The 18711-nt window shown below is 38.4% G+C and overlaps 1 protein-coding gene across 5 annotated transcripts in view; it reads left to right on the forward strand.

The window, feature by feature from the left end:
• The window catches only part of FNDC3B (fibronectin type III domain containing 3B), a 312077-nt gene that overhangs the window by 169558 nt on the left and 123808 nt on the right, over positions 1-18711 (forward strand). For all 5 annotated transcript variants that reach the window (XM_064492811.1, XM_064492820.1, XM_064492826.1 and 2 more), the window contains 2 exons: positions 11183-11426; positions 14427-14723. In XM_064492811.1, coding sequence (XP_064348881.1) covers positions 11183-11426; positions 14427-14723 — 541 coding nt within the window. The remainder of the gene's footprint in view (positions 1-11182; positions 11427-14426; positions 14724-18711) is intronic.

Genomic DNA, 18711 nt, shown 5'->3' on the forward strand with positions numbered 1-18711 from the left:
TCTGATCTTATTGACCTTTTTCCCACTATGATGGGACCTCACAGTCAGTGACAGAGCCTGCCTTGATGGATATATGGTTGACCCTTGAACAACATGAGTTTGAACTGTGCGGGTGGGTCCACTTACATGTGGATTTTTTTCAATATTAAATACCCAGGACTACACGATCCGTGGTTGGTTGACTCTGTGGATGTGGGTACAGAACCGCAGATGTGGAGAGCTGATTGTAAATTATATGCAGTCTTCCGACTGCAAGGAGGGTCAGCGCCCCAGTGCCCTCCTTGTTCAAGGTTAACTGTATCTGTTTTATGTTCCGTCACTTTCTGACAGCGTGAGTGTGGATGTGTGGTATGCCTACTCGTGCATCTCCAGTACTAAAACACCCACTACTCACCTATGAGATGACCTGTTACTGTAAGAAAATTGAGGAGGGAGGCAAGTGAATGATTACAGATGTTACAGTAATAACTCTAGAGTCAATGGAGAAATTCTTGGTTTAGCATTCATTACATACTTTAGTAGCTAAAAGTGCTTTAAAAATAAATTGATAAACTTAATCAAATTGACAAAATACAATTGTCAGTAATAAGCAGATGATGTTATAGAAAGACAGACATCCAGAGCTGAAGAGACAGCTGTGTTCTGCTCTGACGTGCAGTCAGCAGCACAGCCTGGGTTTTCTTAGGTTAAGGACTGACCCAATGGACCTTAGAGATAGTGTGGACGAGGGTAGGAGGACAGTGGAATCTTATCTGAGATAGTAGGTGTTTATGTGTTGTTGGGGTGTGTGTGTGTGTGTGTGTGTGGTGCTTTATTTTTTTGGTGGGAGGCTGGGGTGATTTGAGGAAGATGTAATATGATCTTTTCAACTTAAGAGAAAATACAGTGTAAGTTTTTTTTTTCCACCTATGAGAAAGTGGATTTGAGAGTGAGAGGAAGTTAGTCTTAGTACACTCATTTCCATCATCATTTCCATTACGTAAAAGCATTTGTTAGTGTGAATTAGGGTTGGAAACTTTGGGAAAACAGGGTGAGCTGAGAGCAACATGGACATTACTTGAAAAGGCCTGCCATCAAAGTCCACCATGACTACTTCCCATAAAACTTTTAAAATTCCTGTGTCACACAGGCAAATACCTACCTGATGTGAAAGAGGCAGGAATTAAGAGAAATGTTTCGTACAGTGTGTAGTCGACAGTGGGTGTTCACTGAGTGGTCACTATTGAAATGAAAGAGGCTGTTAGAACAATTTTGATGAAAGTTTGGCAGGCTTTGCCTTCCTAAATACATACTGAGATCACACAGTATGAAACAAATTTTTCCTTTCATTGTAAACTTGCTCTGGCTATTCTTAATTTTTTTTAATCTCATCATTAGCTCTCTGAATAATTTATATATAAAAAATTCTTAGGCAGATGCCTTGAGTTTTATTTTCCATATTTCCATAGCAATTTATGAAACATTTTTCAAAAGTTACAGGGAAAGGTCTTCATGTAGACCCAAAGATTTAAAAAGAGAAAAAGTGAAGCATCTAAGTTAAGTGTTCTGTCATTTGAGAACCCACTCTTCTTTTTTCCAGATTGATTGATATAACCTAAAAACTTCAAAGAGTAGTCAAAACTAGTGTTTCTGTTATAGCAGAAGTACACACTTTACCCCATTCTGTCGTTTTGGGCATTAATTAATGGGTGAATACCTGTTGTAATTATATTGACAGAGGAGAGACGAGAAATCTACTTAAAAACACATGTAAATTTTGGTTTGGTTGGTCATTCTCCAATGAGGATTGTTTCAAGAGTTGGTCAGAAATCAGAGCCCTGTAGAGAAACAGTAGGGCCTGTTAGGTGGAAGCTATGGGATGCTTTTCTCCATTTTGTTCAGCCACACCAGCCAAGCTATAAACATTAGCCTCAACTGCTTCCTTTGGGTGATTACAGCCTGGGGTTAAACCAGTGCTGTGTTTTACCTTCAATATTGTGAAAATGATAAGCAGGAAGGAACATGGGGCATTGCCCTGGGCCTGAGCAGACTGAAAATCAGATCTATTTGGCAGCCAATAATAAGAGATTTGGAATTTTTTTCAAGACTTCACCTCCTTTGGAAGAACTGACTTTTCCTTAGGAAGTGAGGGAAATGTTTCACAGTGAACAGAGTTTGTGCATGGGTGTTAGAAGCATCTGTAGAAAAGAGCAGAGGACTTACGTGTCCATTCTGTTTTAGTTGCCACTGTCAGCAGATTTACAGTAACTTTATCATTTTATGGTTATTATGTCTGAGGAGCAGTTACAGACAGGGTTGGCAATGCTAAATTAAAGAGAAGTACCAAGGATGTATGTCTCCCTCAAAGCATTGTGCAAGTTTCCTCTTTCTGAGCCCTCTCTTGGTCTCCCTGTTCTGCAGTTTCTCTTGGATGTCTTTCCTTTGTTTCTGGGATCCTGGCATTGCGGCATAATAGGACACAGGATTAGCCAGAGGAACTATGAGCCCAGATGGGACTCTACATCCAGCTCCCTGTGTGATTTTAGGAATATTTTCAAAGTTATTTATTTGGGTATTTCACTTGTTTATTTACTCAGTCATTGTTGGTCTTTCTCCCTTTTAGCATGTAAGCTCCCCAAGACCAGGGACCCAGTGTGTACTAGGCATTGACCAATTTGACTGACTGGTTGAAGGAATTTTTATCTTGTGGAAGGAGGAAGGGAAAGGAAAGTGTTGGGGATCCTGAAGTTCTTTGTAATCTAAAATTAGGTGATTCTCCTCTACTGTTCATATTACTCCTTAAGGAGGAGACAGAGAGAATATAAATATATGTACGTTTGCATAAGCAATCAGTATTGAGAGGATGTCACATCTAGAGATCACTTCTGAATCATTAGTAAGGATTGATTATGCACATTATGCTGCATTTGACTTTATTGCACGATTATTGTAGTCTGCCTTTACAAATTAGTGACCCATGTTTGTCATATATATCAACTTTTCTTAGAAAATTATCTTTTGGGCACAAAACTTAGCCAAGGTTCGGTAGTTATATTCCTACACACTCTTTGAAATTCACCAGGTTTACAAACTTAGGTTTGTAATATAATAATTTTGCCTTGTGATAAATATGATCTGGTATCAGTAGTACAGATTCTTAATCCTTTCTTGTGCCGTGGAACCAATTGCCAGATTGGTGAAGCATTTTTAAGTGTAAGGTATAAAATTCATAGATACAATCTAGAACAACCTGTCTGTGTTTCCATGGACGTAAACGTGGCAGAGAAGCTAGACTGAAAAGACATGATTGGACATCTCTTCTATGCTGATTGGACAGGTATGATTCGTGTTACGATAGCTTCATTAATATCTTAAAGGCAGCTCAGTTTGGCACAAATCAAACCATCAGATCTCTACTTACTATTTGTCTTCTTCAGTTTCTTAAAGCAGCATTTCTCTTTAGTCTGAAATAATTGTTCGGTTGATTTCATTCACTGAAACTCTATGGGTGTAACTCTTCTTACTTGTCCAGTGTTCTTAGGTACCACAGAGATATTGGGGGAGGATTAGATTTGATTTTTGATTTTCAAATGTGGTTCTTTTTGGTATCTAGGTTGGTGATACACAATAAAGTATGGTAGTAAAGGCGTAGCATTCCAATCAGAGTACTTGGGTATGAATCTTGTCACCCATTTAGCTGGCCTTAGGTTAATTTCTTAATTGCTCCTGAAGATACTTCATCTAGAATTTAGGACTGTGGTGTTGCCTATGTTAGAGGATCTTCTGAGTATTGTGCGAGTTAAGTTACGTGCCAAGCGCTTTATGAACTAAGTTGCTTAGCTGTCTCTGAACGGGGCCTCCCTGTCCCTCAAGCTGGAGCAGCGGAGGTTTGATTAGATGGAGTGAGCACCAGCTGAGGACCCAACCCCAGTTCTGAGGTTCGTAAGATGTATCTCAAACCCTGCTGGGCTTCCTTCTTAATTTGGAAGGTCTCAGTTGCTGCCAGTGTCCCCTCACCTACAGCACTGCGTACTTTACTGAAGGAGTGGGATTAAGGTGATCCCACAGAAGATGTGCTTGTCTCCATCTTCTCCAGCCCTGAGTGGGTGTGATGATGACCCACTGAGCAGTCATCTGGAAAGAGCCAGGTCTGTTTAGTAAAGTACTAAAAGTTGATTTCATTTATATATGCCCTAGTCGTGCTCCTTTTTCCAGATCAAAGATTTATGTAAGTGTGAGTAGTTTTTCTGTGCATCAAAGTGTTTGTTCACATAAAGCCAGCAGAGTGGGGCTACCATTTATGAGCCTGTCTCCTTATACTGGTCACCTCTGACCCAACCTGTCTATAAGATCCCTGCCCCTATCACTGAAGTCAGGCATGCTGTCAGTACCTTCAGCTTGTGACCCCCTATACAGCAACCTCAGATCTGTTATCTGAATCTAACCATTCCCCGCCTTGGTCTATATCTTAACCGTTGTCTGGAGTTGGCATGTGCATTAAAAATTATGCATCAGTGGAAAATTTAAGGTTTCTAGATATAAATGAGTATGTAGTAAAATGTTTGAGGAATTTTTATTCATTCATGACTCACCTTATCACTTAAAAACCTTAGATTTGGTTACCTACAAAGCAGATGAAAATTAGTTTATTTAATGACTGGCAAGAACTGTTTGAGAAAAGTAATCGGAATTTTCAGATTTTTGGAATTTTTTTTCTTGATTTCAGGAAAGGATATTATCAATCTGCAACTACACTGCAGGGTAGTCCTTTGATATTATAGAAAGGCTTTTAACAACCTAGAATCATCACCAATAATTTATTTTTCCATTTCGCTACAAAAATAACCATGCTGAGTAGTAAAAGGAGCTGGTCCTAAACGGAGAGGGTTTATTGTCTCAGGACAGTCATGATCATGGAACATTGGAAAGAGCACATATTATTTCATCAGTGTTGGCTGTTATAAATGTGAAGAGAAATGAGACTGAGAAGTAACTTTGGGAGTTTTCAACCATAGTTATAGTCATTACATTTGAAAAGAAAGACAAGTTAGTCAGGCGATTTGGGAAATACATTCAATGCTTCCACCATTTTTAAGTCAAGTAACTTAACTTCATCTGTAAGATAGAATGACTGCTTGCTCCTGTAAGTCTTCGGTTGCCCTTTGAATATTCCTTTATCCCCGTTTTCACTTTTTTTAGTGGTACTTGAATGATGGTGGTAGGAGTTTGATACATAGCAGCAAAAAAAAAAGGGTTTGGTCTAGGGAAAGTGCAGTCCTTAAGTTTCGAGTCTCTACTATCCATGAAGAACAGACAGACTTGGTTTTCCTCTTTTGTGCTGTTCACTGTATTAGAAAATGCAGAGTGAGGAATTAGTGCAGAAACCAAGGGTGAGAGCTCACGCTCTTGTGTTCCCTGGTTGATGATGAATAAAATAAAACCACTCAGCTGCATTTGGGTTTGAAATAGAACTTATATTGGAAATGTATAAATTTCCTGTGTTTTCTTGTGGTAAAAATCATACTTACTTAAGAGTGTCAGGAATGACAGAGCTGGAATTAACTGGTTTTAGATCATCTGACATTTTAGAGTAGGATGTCAGATATTTACCAGAGTTACAGGGAGAAAATTTGATAAAGAATGTGTTAAATAATAGCTCTTGGTAGACATTAAATCTAAGCAGATAAACTTTTTTTTTTTTTTTGCTTGCTTGCTTTTTCATTTATTTATTCATTAACTAACATACATTGGGGCCAGATATCTCGAGGGACTTGCAGTTGGTGGGAAAGTCAGATCCGTAACCTGCGCTACAGGATAGAGGTGCTGGTGGGTGGGTACCATTCTGGCTGGGAGAAGGCTTGACTGTTTGCCTGCCCTTCCCTCCGTCCACATGGCTGTTCTATTTTTCCTCTCCTTGTTCACTGCTTGTGAGCTCAGTTTTAGCTGAGACTTCTTCCTGTACCAGAATGGCCTGGGAGCCCACTTCCAAGTCTTTTGGCCCTAGTTTGGAATTGAGTCTGAGCACAACTTTCGCAGACTCTTTTGGTCCCAGTTTCCTGTGTGCGGGCAGCTCACGCAGTGTTTTTCTCGGCGCTGTGGCAAGCCCCCGTGCCTGCCGGCTCCTGTGTGTCCACGTGCAGCCTGTTCTGCCCGCGTCCTGGATCATCACTGGTCATCGGGGCAGCCTTTAAAGGCATGTATCTTATGCCTCCTACCACTGAAGCTCCTCTTTTGATTCTTGTTTCTTATAACCCAGAAGAAGTAGGAGAGAGTTTTAGGAATTGAAGAGCTTATTAAAATTCCTGTGGAGCATTTCAATTTAGTAAGGGAAACTACCTACTTTTTCTGTTAACTATAAGAAAAGACACGTGTAAGTGTTTTTAAGAGATCCATTTTATTCTATACATATATATATATACACATACATATATATATATATACACACACATACATATATATATATATGTGGAATGAGTTAGCTTAACTTTTCTGAACTTCATTCCTCTTTTTTCTCAAATGTGGGTATAACTATATGCCTCCCAGGATTGTTGGGAGGATTTAAAAGAGGTGGTAATATTAATAGTAGTAATTGCTGGGTAAGGTTTTTCTATTTCGTATCCGTTACTGTTCCAGGACCTTAACATATGTTGCCTCAGTTCATGTAGAGGGTATTAAAGCAGAGCAGCAGGTAATCAATAAGTATTGATTGTATCTTGAATCCTTTCACATCTCTTAACAACCCAGCTGTCCTATTTCTTGTAGCTCATTATTTTCATATTTCTTTCACAGCAGATCTAACTTGTGTATGACTCTCTCCATAATGAAAACTTTGGAGTACAGACCGGGATGAAAACCTGGTTCTGCAGTTGCACTAGTTGTACATTTTAATCATGCTGTGCCTTGGTTTTCTCGTGTACAGCAGGTGCTGACATCTAATTCTCCAGGAGCTGAGGGAGTTAAATGAGATACCCCATGACAAGCAGCTGGCCGACCACAGCACTGGTTCTGACTCTCTCCTCTCCCTCCGTGTGGGCCGCTCCCAGCAGCACTTCCTCTGGCTGCTACCCCAGGCCATCTCACTTCAGGCCATCTCATTTTAACGGTTCTCTTGGTCATAGCTTTAAACACTGAGGCAAGCAAGGTGAATGTTCTCCCTGTTTAACCTTTTGTGCCTTATTCTCTAACCTCTCATCCTTGTGTCTGGGCCACAGGACAGCAGAGAATACTAGGCACGCACAAGTTTCTCAGTAAATACTTACAGAGCAGAATAAAAGGACAGGGAAAAAACTCAAACTGGTTGCTATTTGCCATCAAGTTGACTTTCTTCTTTAGCCTGAAGAAGATGACTGGGTATTTGTCCATGGAAGATAAATGCATTACTTTTTAAAGATGTTTTGTTTGTTAGTTTTGTTTTTCAAGCAGACGAGGCTGGAAGAACGTCAGATAGGGTAACCTGGGAGGTGTATTAATTTGCTTGGACTACCATAACAAAGTACCGAAGACTGGGTGGCTTAAACAGCAGAAATTATTTCCTCATGATTCTGGAGGCTGCAACTTTGGTTTCTTCTGAGGCCCCTCTTCTTGGCTCTTAGATGGCCTTCTTCCCTTGGTGTCCTCACATGACCTTCCTTCTGCCTGTCTGCGTCCTTCCTTTTTTCCTAACGATGTCAGTGATACTGGAGCAGGACCCACCCATATGACCTCATTTTACCATAATTACCTCTTTAAAGATGCTATCTTCAAATACAGTTACATGCTGAGTTACTGGGGGTTTGGACTTAAATATATGAACTGGTGGGGGCAGGGAGGGAGGTACATAAGTCAGTCCATACGGGTGGCAACCTGAGGGCCTGGCACAGTGGTTGTTTTCTAAGGGTCTGTGCTTCTCTGGAGAAGATATGTGAGTGATTGTTTTGTTGAATCATAGAGCTAGAAAACATCTAGATGAAGAATACTTGGTTTTGATTTCTGAAAAAGTAATACTTTGCTCTGAATTCTGGGGAAGAAAAACTCACTAGGACTTAGTCTAATTTTTTCCTTTATATTATTTTTAGGCTAAAGTAAGATAAACCTTACTGTTCAGCACCTATTTTTTTTCTCACCTTTGAATATCCAGTGCTTTGCTCACAGAATGTGTCAGGAAGTAGTTGTTGAATTGAATACAGGTGATTTGTCTGCCTTTGGACATGGTCACAATTTCATTCACCCACAAAGGAAACGAATTGTCTTTTCCATGGTCATTAGAGAAGACTGAGGGCACATTTTATTGCCTCAGGATTTTGGGACTGAACTCTTTCTAATGTCTGAATTCGTCTGCTACAGTAATATATTTCTTTATGAACCATGTTTTTTAAACAAAGAATGTTATTGCTTCCATTTCCTGAGTTGCTTTTTATTTTGTGCATTATTATTTGCTCTTCAGACTTCTTTTTCTTTGGAAGAACACAGGCATAATTTCCTTAGACATAGATCAAAACTAGATTTGATAATTAAATATGCTGCAACTTGTATTATGGAAGAACAATAAAATACTCAGCACAAATTTTTTGATTTTTGTTTCTAATTTCAGAATATTTCATTTCTTAAAAATATTTTTAATCATAAGGTAAGCTTTGATGGGTTAAAGGAACAGGTCTCCAAAAGTATCCTCATTACTCATGTACGTGTAAATAGATGTCTCACAAATACCACAGAATAATTTAAGATAATTTAAAATGGGGCTTTCAGACAGTTTTCATATACGCAGGCAATTTGTGGCTTCAAAATGCTACTTAGTTTCCTGGCGGGAAACTTTTTTTGGTGAAGATTAATTTATACTTCAGACATTAATTTTTATAATTAGTGGAAATAATGTATTCTTACAAAATATAGTAGTAAAAAGGTAATGTTTCAGCTCTGTATCTCTTTTATTTTGCTTTTTCCCCCCTTGACTAGAATTCTTATCTTTGTTAGTGCTTTTTGCCTCTTTTTAAAAGCGCTGTAACAGTTCAGAAACTATATAATAAATGAAAATAATTTCTCTTCATTATAACTACCCCTGTTTACAAGCCCACGGTTGTTCTTCATATTTGGTGAGAGCCCTGCTCTTGTTTACCTACCTCCATCAAGTCTTTATGACTGCTTGACCATAAAGTTTGACATTGACTGAAATACTGAAGGCTGTAAGTTTCTAGAAAACTAATACTTTGCTTCTGTGGACCTTCCAGTGTCCTAGCACAGGAGTAAATGAAGGTTCCGTGAGAGGGGGGCATCTAGAATATGCCCTACTTTTTTCTTAATAGCTAGTGGCAGGGTGAGGGGAAAAAAGACAATATAGAGTAATGCATATTTGTACCAAGTGGTAAGAAAAACCCATATTTATACTAAAATTGTACAAAATGTGCTCTCATAGTCATGCTCTGCATTTTGGACAAAACAGAAGATGCTTTGATGATATTTATCAGCATATGTATTAGAATTTCTAGTGTCATGGTTTAAGCATCATTTCACATATATCTGTAACTTAACAGCCTAAGTGGGGCTAACGTGATTAGCTTGCCAGGGCCTGGAAGAGGTTACATTTGTTAGAGATATGTAAAAAGCCACATCCTGAGCTTTAGTAGGATGACTCAGAGTCTTAATTTGCTTTATTAATGAACAATTAACATAGTAGTTAATTTTGAAACTATTATGTTACTGTGTAATCATTAATAAAGATTTTTGTTTCCTTAACATAAAGATTAATGGCTATTAATTAAAATTAAAGCTATCTCTTATGCTGAAGTACCAACTAACATTGATAAACTTTCCATTTTTTTCTCTCAAGAAGTATTTTTAAAAACAAAGCTTAGTATAATTTTATTAGAGTGCTTTAGACATGATTAAGTCATTTTATTTTGGCCTACAGTCAGCTTCCTGAGGTGTAATGAGAAATCTGTTTCAATGTACAAGTGTAATTTTCAGTTGTTGCTTCCTCCCTTCCTCCCTTCCTCCCATTCTTCCCTTTCTTCCCTTCTTCCCTTCTTCCTTTCTTTCTCTCTTTCTTTCCTTGGCTCTTTTAAACAAAATTTCCTATCAGTGTGTGCCGGACTGTCTCAAGTGCTTGATTAGACCATCTGGTCTCTTTGGAAGCCTGGTCCTGGCTTCCAAGTTTGCTCTTGTGCCGTCATTGTCCGCTTCCTTGCAGGGCCCTAGCACAGGGGCCGTGCTCTCAGCTGCCTCAGCCCTACTGATTCTTTGAGTCCCTGAAGCCTTACTCTGAACCTGCCATTTCATACTCTGGTTCTCTGTACCCCACAGCTTTACCTTTTGATTATGTAATCTGTTGTATTATTTCTTATCTTGTGTCTCAACAAAATTGTTTGCTCCTAGAGCAAATAGCATGAAGTTAGCCACAGAACCCATAAACATTGGCATTATACTCATATGTTACCTTATTTTGGTTCAATTTTTACAAAATCATTTGAAGAAAGGATGGATAGAATGTTGGTTGGCTCACTCTGCCCATAGCAGGTCCCCTGTCACAGTGTCTCCTCACGTTACTCATTGCATCATCAGGACATTTTGGGAGCAGAAGTGTCCTTGATTTGGGATTGTTCAAGTGTCTGGTTTCTTGGGATCCTCTCATCCGCATCCTTGGTCTCAGGTTAAATGACCTTTCAGTACACATATGTTTTCTGAAGTTAATGTTCCCTTTGTTTCCTAAAACCCCAATGTCGTGGAACTGTGCTTGCTAAAGCAGGAATAGGGTCAAGAGCTACCAGGCAGAGCTGGAAGCTCAGCCCTCTAAAGAGTGTAAGTGGCCCAGAAAGTCTCTTTCTGGAAAACCACTTAATTGATCATCAGAGCCGTTCCTAAAATCAGCTTAAGCACACATTAAATTCAACTTGTCTTAGATGAAGTCTCCAGAAGTCTTCTTCAGCTGTGAAAATTTTATGAGACAAACGAGATTTATTGTCGAGCTGTTGATCTCTCCAAAACGTTTTGTGTAATCAGAATCAGGTGGTTGATGAAAAGTTTATTTTCATAAATTTTAACTGTTAAATATTATTTTTAAAACTCATTTAGCTGGTTGAATTAGAGAACTTGAATTCAACATGCACTGATTCTTTTTTTCCCTATGTAGGAAAGAAAATTAAAATTAAGGGGGAAGTAATTAAATACTATGTACAGTCCCAGGATCTTTGCTAATAACGCACTACATTCCTTTTGCTGTTTTCTTCAGGTGATTGAGGACAATACCGGCGTCCGCCGGGTGGTGGTCACCCCCCAGTCTCCTGAGTGTTACCCGCCAAGCTACCCCTCGGCCATGTCTCCAACCCATCACCTACCCCCCTACCTGACTCACCATCCGCATTTTATTCACAACTCACACACGGCTTACTACCCACCTGTTACTGGACCTGGAGATATGCCGCCTCAGTTTTTTCCTCAACATCATCTTCCCCCTACAATATATGGCGAGCAAGGTGAGAAGATTGCTGGTATCAGGGGCTGTTGGAACTGGTCACAACACTTAAGTGGCTTAAGAGAACCAGAGAGCCCTTTGTTTCTTCTGTAACAAGCATGGTAGAAGAGTATCCACCTGCTGTATAAAAAACTCATGGGAAATTCCTAGCTTCTTTTGTTCTGAATTGTGTCTTGCAGCTCTTTCTTTATATTTTCCCAATTTCTGCCCCCTGTCCCACCCCACAGAGAGCAGGGAACAGGTTAGCCACTTTTTGTTTCAGAAAAGAGGCAGTAATCTATCATCTGTTCCCATGTCCTGTTAACATTTTTATGTGAGAGCGGCCTGGGGTAGAGCTGCAGCGCGTTGCTTCTGAGGCATCCACGTGGTCTCGCAGTAGAAGGGAACGTGAAAAGGGCTTTGTGCCCCATTTCCAATGATAGAAGACTGAGGTCTCGGTCACCTCTGGGTTTCCTGGATGCTCTGTTGCAATCTTGGCAGAACTCAAAATCCCTGCACTGTTGACGTGGTCTTCCTGAACCCTGTTTTTTAGTTTAAGGATAGCCATTAGTGCAGCCACAGTCCACTGGTTGTTAGGCAAATACTTACCTTGAAATGAAAAAGAGTCTCAGAGATACCGGCATTATGTCTTTTTAGTTTTGGCCTTGGTGTTAGTTTAGTCTGAACCCCTTCTCTATCAAAATGGAAACTGCGAAACCAGATACTGAGATTTTAACCTCTAGGACTTTACAAAGTGATTTTCTTCTGTGAATTGAAGTGTTTTATTGTTTCAAAAACATTTATTATGTTGGTTTACAGATAAATTGTAAGAGAGAGAAATGCCTGTTAGTTTTGGAGGAAGTTACCACCTCACTTTCTCTTAAATATTTTACATGTATATATATATGCATTTCCCCCTGTATGTTCAAATCCCATTGGATGTTTTTCTTATTAACAAGAGAAAAATTTGAGATGGGTATTTTAGGTGAAATACCCTATATCCCTTTGTAACTTGGGGATAGAATTTGACTTTTTTGTAGTAGTCATTAGAAAGAAATTTACTATAATTCAGAAGAATGAGGTGCTGTTATAAGAGGATGTGGCAAGATGATAGCAAAAGATGAAACCAGTACTTTAATAGAGGCATCGATAACTTCCTGCCTCTCTAGTCTTCTTACCTAGTATCATAACACTTTAAAACATCAGAGAGTGGGCATCTTCCATGAAACCATTTGGATAAAAACAAAAAATTCAGTTAATTAACTAATTTTTTAAAAAGTATTCAGTACTTTGACACAGTACACATTAAATACTTGAGCATTTGTTGGAGCTTGGATCTGGTTGGGTTGGGTCTGATTTCAGTGACATTGTGAAAAGCCTTAGCTGGTGACTCATTGCCGGATGAAGAAAGTCTGACTTGCCTCATTTTAGCAGTCTTTTAGGCGGATGCCCTACAGTTACTGTTTTGTGAATGGTGTCCTTTGCAATTTTAGACAACAATATGATTTAAATCATCATTAGAGTTAAGCAAAAAAAAAAAAAAAAAAAAGAATTGTCTTCATTTAACAGGTTATTGTGGTTTAATTTCATTAAAATAACACAGCAATAATGTACAATTAAGTGCCTTCATTGATTCCAAATTAAAGAAAGCAGAAAACAAAAATCCTTTGCTTTATAAATAAAAGCCATTTATATATTCTCTTAGCTTAGTTCTCAATGTTCATACACCTAAAAGCAATTTAAACATTTAATTTCCCAAACTGTATGAGTTTTAAAAGTTCTTGATGTTTCAAAAGATTATTATATTGGTCCCCATGGTGAATATTTTAAATCTCAAGTATAATGCATTGTGATATTTAAAGCCTTTACCATTCTTTTTATATGTTTAAATATAATTTATTTGGGCACGCACTCTTTGAATAGGGCTGTGTTTCTCTTGTGCAAATTGGTTATCCTGTAAAGATTTGCTTTTTAAAGATCTTCCTCAAGCTGTATGACTAGAAAGAAAATGAAAAGTGAACAATTGAAAACATCCGTTACATAGGGTGAGCATGCATTCCTGGTGTGCCTAGGCCAGTACTGGGTTAGGTCTCTTGTTCAGAGAAATAATTAGGAGTGCTCCCTAATCACCCTCAGAGGTACTCAGGTTTAGATGGTAATTTATATGGTCACTCTGTGCATGTGGGGCATTTTCTTCTTATAAACATGTTAAGACCCATTATCTGTGTTACATATTGTCATTTTTATTGTCTAAATATAATTTTTAATTGCTTAAGATTTTTAAACATTTTCCCCTAAGAGTGTGAGATAACTTTGCAAGCTCCCATTTTCTTTTGAGCCACTTAAAAATGTGCATAGAGGTTTCAGACCATAGATTATTATGCTTGGCACCAGGTTGCAGAGATGGCTTATATTTACCAATAAGTTCTCCTTAAACATCTCCTCTGATTCTGTGAGCATCGATTACTGTAAATGGAAATTTCTCATCTCATTTGAGTAGGTTTTGCTCAATTGGCTCTTCTTCATGGCACAGAGACCTCATGATATTTTGGTTGTTAAGTACTTTGCAATAAAAGTGCTATTCTGTGCATAAGGATGAGAGTACTTTTAAGTATCTCAATTCTAAAAACACATTATTTAAGGAGATATTTTATTCTAATTGTTTTTTTGATTTATTGCAATTACTAAAAACAATTGATAGGCAAAATCAAACTTAGTTACATGTTCAGCTAAAATATGAACTTCTGGTGGACAGTAATCTTGTCTTCAGTATTTTCCATAATTTCTGGAACATTTCTGAACATACAGTATAGTCTTTTAATGATTAATTATTCCTTTATTGGTTAGAAATGAATAGGGATATTTTAAATGTATAATATGCATATCGTTTTCTTAATGTTTTTTATATTGTATTTAGTAATATGTTAAACTTCTTCCTTCGGGAGTCAAGTCGCTTGACCATTTAATAATTTATTATTGAAAATGTAGACTGAACTTGTACTTGTCATAATCTTCGCTTTAGAAATTATACCACTCTATGGAATGTCGAGTTACATCACCCGAGAGGACCAGTACAGCAAGCCTCCGCACAAAAAGCTGAAAGATCGCCAGATTGACCGGCAGAATCGCCTCAACAGCCCGCCTTCTTCTATCTACAAGAGCAGCTGCACGACCGTGTACAACGGCTACGGGAAGGGCCACGGCGGCGGCGGCGGCGGTGGCGGCGGCGGCGGAGGCGGCAGCGGCGGCGGGCCCGGCGTTAAGAAGGCGGAGCGCAGAGCCAGAAGCAGCCCCAAGTCGAATGACTCAGACTTGCAAGGTAATGATCAATGACGTTGGCTGTAAAGAGTGAATGATCCAGACAGGGACGTCCTGAAAGAAACAGCTTTTGCACAAGAAGGCTCTTTCGTGGCAGTTGGTCTTCATGCTAAGAATGATTGGGTAGACCTTCTCTTATCTATTTCTTAGCCAGGACAGACTATTGTATCATCTCCTTTTTATTAATACTTCATGGCCAAATATTATTTCTTTGGTCACGTGCTGTTGTAACATTGTACTTCATCTCAGTAACAAGTGTCAGAAAGTGTTTTCATGTTAGCTACTTCTGTTGTTTCTGTCTACATAGAAGGATGTGGAAGGGATCCAAATTAAAACAATTAATCTGTCTAAGAAGTGTAGGACTAGTTCAAATATGAAAATAATTATACCTCATTAGATGAGATGTAATTACTACCGCACGGTTGTGAAATTTATCATGGTGTAAGGGAATATATTTGTTTCCCTCTTCAGTTACTGTTTAATGCCACCGTTGGCAATTTGGATGACGCCTTCATAGACCAAGAATAAGGAGGAATTAGGGTCACCGCATGTGGATGGAGAGACATCAGCTCAAAGGGGCATGGTTTTTTTGTAGCTTAATCTTGTGGCTGAAGATCAGTTAATTTGGGGAAGAAAGTATGTGTTTTAAGTGAAGTTTTTAGGTAAGATTTAGAGGACCCTGTTCTGATGTCATAGGAGGTAAAAACAGAAGCTTTTTTATCGAAGACTGACTTAAGGAAGCAAAAGAAGGTGCATTTTGATAAACTAGGTGCATTTACAAAGATAAATAAACAAAGACATGTAAAAGACAAGGTGTGAACTGATTATATCGCTATTAAATATAGTCCTTCCTTATTGGCCCTCACCCAGGTAGAAGCAGGGACTTTGTGAGAATGTGTTTGTGAATGAAAAAGACTGAATTTGTGTATGGCTGATTGTGTAGGGAGGACTGGCCTCTGTGAGGGCAGAGGAAAATTAGGTAAAGCCAGGCATTGGCGTCAACATTTCCCCCCTCTGTTATTCATATGAGTGAACTGTAGCATAAAGAGGAATAGTAAGGCACAGGGAAAAGTGAACAGTGATTTCTCTGAGTGAAACGTATTACAGGTTCTTTTAATTTTGTTCTTTATTCTTTTCTGTTTTTCAAATTCTATGTAGTCATCATGCATTTTCTTGGAAGTATTAAACAAAACATAAACAAATGTATAAGAGAGACCCAAGATTTAAGAGGCTTTCAGACAGTTCTTAATGGAAAGTGCTCTGTCTGCCATATAAGATAGTTTTTAGTCAAATGATACTATAATTTTTAATAAATAATATTTATATAAATTTATTATTATAAATATAATAAATATAAACTAATATATCAATGAATAACAAATGTTACATAAATTTATTATCTAAAGTAAGTGTAATAGATATAAATGTAAATAAATATAAGTATATATAAATTTATTGTTTATAAATAATAATACTATGATTTCTAAGTTTGAAGTGTTACAGTTTTACATCATGAACATTTAAGAGAATTCACACACACACACAAAATTAGAAATGAGGTTTCCTAAGTAGAATTTTAGGCCATAGATAAGAGAAAAAGAATGTATAAGCTCTCAACGGAGAGCTTATGAGGTTTGAACTACTTTGATTACTTGATTCATTCTTTTGCCCTGCCTTGCATCAAAAAAGATTTAAGGCATATGACATAAATATGTATCATAGAGGCAGACAAAATAAATTTGACTAGTATCTAAGGGGCAGAGAGAAAGTAAGAGAAGGAGAATGAGATGAAGCAGGGTTGAAGGTAGCATACACAGTTAATGTAGTTATGAGTTAACTATGGCGAAAGTAAATACATTCCTTAATATGCAGGTATTTCATATCACATACACCTGAATGTGTAAGCTGCTCTATATTTTAATATTCTCACAAAGCTGTCAGAGGAAATGGATTTCCATTGAAATCTGTACTGAAATATTTGCTAGTGTACATACGTTGACAAGCATTTTGGCATTTTATGTTCAGACAGAGAGTCTAATTATTCTAAGCACCTTAAGCTCTTTGCTTTTGTGTAGAAAACATGTAACTAAGGTGGTAACAGTGAGACCACTTTTGCTGTGGGCTTCTGGGAGCGTGAGCTTCACAATGAAAAGAGTTAGAACGTATTTTTATCATACCTTCAGTTTGAAATTGCTCTGTTGTTCTTTTTCTCATCACCTTACTTGCCTCCTCAGCATCATTCCAAGTGCTGCTCTCCACGTGTTTAGCCATGATGTAAAGAATCAGATGGAGGATTATTTTACACACTCTAGTTCATTCCAGTAAGGATCCGAGAGGGTTTTACATGTTGAGTAAAAAATAAGTATCCATTTTCCCAAGTGAATTGAAAATGTACATCCTGACAAAAACCTGCACACAGATGTTTATAGCAGCTTTATTTATAATTGCCAAAACTTGGAAGCAACCAAGATGTCCTTCAGTAAGAGAAGTGGGTAAGTACACTGGTACATCCAGTCATGGAATATTACTCAGTGCTAAAAAGAAATGAGCTGTCTAGCTGTGGAAAGGCAAAGAGGCACCTTAAATGCGTGTTCCTAGGTGAAACAAGGCTGTCTGAAGAGGTGCATATATGCTCCAGCTATCTGATAGGAAAAGACAAAACTGTGGAGATGGTAAAAATATCCGCAGTTGCCAGGGTTGGGGGAGGGAAGGGTGAATAGTCAGAGCACAGAGGATTTTTAGGGCAGTGACACTACTCTGTGATACTGTAGTGGTGAGCACATCTGTCAAAACCTCCACGATGTACAAGACCAAGACTTACACATACCCAAATATGAACCACAGACTTGGGGGATGGTGATGTCAGTGCGGGTTCATCAGTCGTAACCGGCGCATCACTCATTTGGTAGGTGGGGCAGGCTGTGTGTTTGTTGGGGCAGGGTATATGTCAGCATTGTCTGCATCTGCTCAGTTTTGCTGTGAAACTAAAAGTGCTCTCAGAAGTCGTCTATTAAAAAAGTAAATATCTGAGGCAATTGAGGATGAATAATACGAAGACATGAGTAAGGTTGTACATAAAAGAATCCTGTAGAATTGCTTGATGTAGGCATGTATTTGGCTTTGAGCCTCCAGGTTGTCAAAGCAAGGAAGGAAACATGAATCAGGCGGAGCAGGTGAACAAAAGCACCTCTTGTTCATGGAGTCCATTCTGTCGGTCATAATGTTTCAACCCCGTCTGCCTCAGAATGTGGTTGCTGGTTGAAAGGACCCTAAGGGCTGCTTCTCCCTTCTCGTGAGTGGGGGCATTCTCCCAGTGTATCTTTTTGCTTGAATTTACTGCAGCTGACTCATATATCCAAGAAATAAGTCTCTCAAATAATTCTTAAGTTTACAGTGCCATCTGATTAATATTAAACTGGAATTAATACTAATATGATTGACCTGTTTACATTTATATGTGGTTTGTGCAAGATTAGGATACATACTTAACCATGATGTGTGGCTTGTGGTATTCTACAGTCTACTTAAGTTAAGATGCCCACTTTTCCAGAGAAGAACCTTTTTCCCACGGAATTCCCTAGCTTTTGAGGGAATCTACTTCCGTTACTTACCCCCTTTTTACCACATAGAAAATAAAATCTGTGGAAAAAAAGAAAAGAGGGGCAAACTTCAAATTTGTACCTGGTCTTGTAACAAAGAAGCAATAACTTACGTTAATCTAAACAAATAAACATATTAAAAAGATAGAGATAAGTTAATGACTCGCTTGCATCCTGGTTCTCTTGGTTGACTGTACTTTACAAACACTGGTGGAACTTCAAAAACATGCAGATCCGTAAACCTCATTTCCAACCTGCTAAACCAGAATCTCTTCACTTGATCTGACTTCATGTCTTCTGTCAAAACTCCGCTAAGAGTGGTGGCCAACTAAGATGGAGAACTATTGTTATAATACGAAAGGTGTGGTCACTAGGTTGTACATGACGTAA

Source organism: Camelus dromedarius, chromosome 2, assembly GCF_036321535.1.
Source record: "Camelus dromedarius isolate mCamDro1 chromosome 2, mCamDro1.pat, whole genome shotgun sequence".
NCBI classification, from domain to species: domain Eukaryota; kingdom Metazoa; phylum Chordata; class Mammalia; order Artiodactyla; family Camelidae; genus Camelus; species Camelus dromedarius.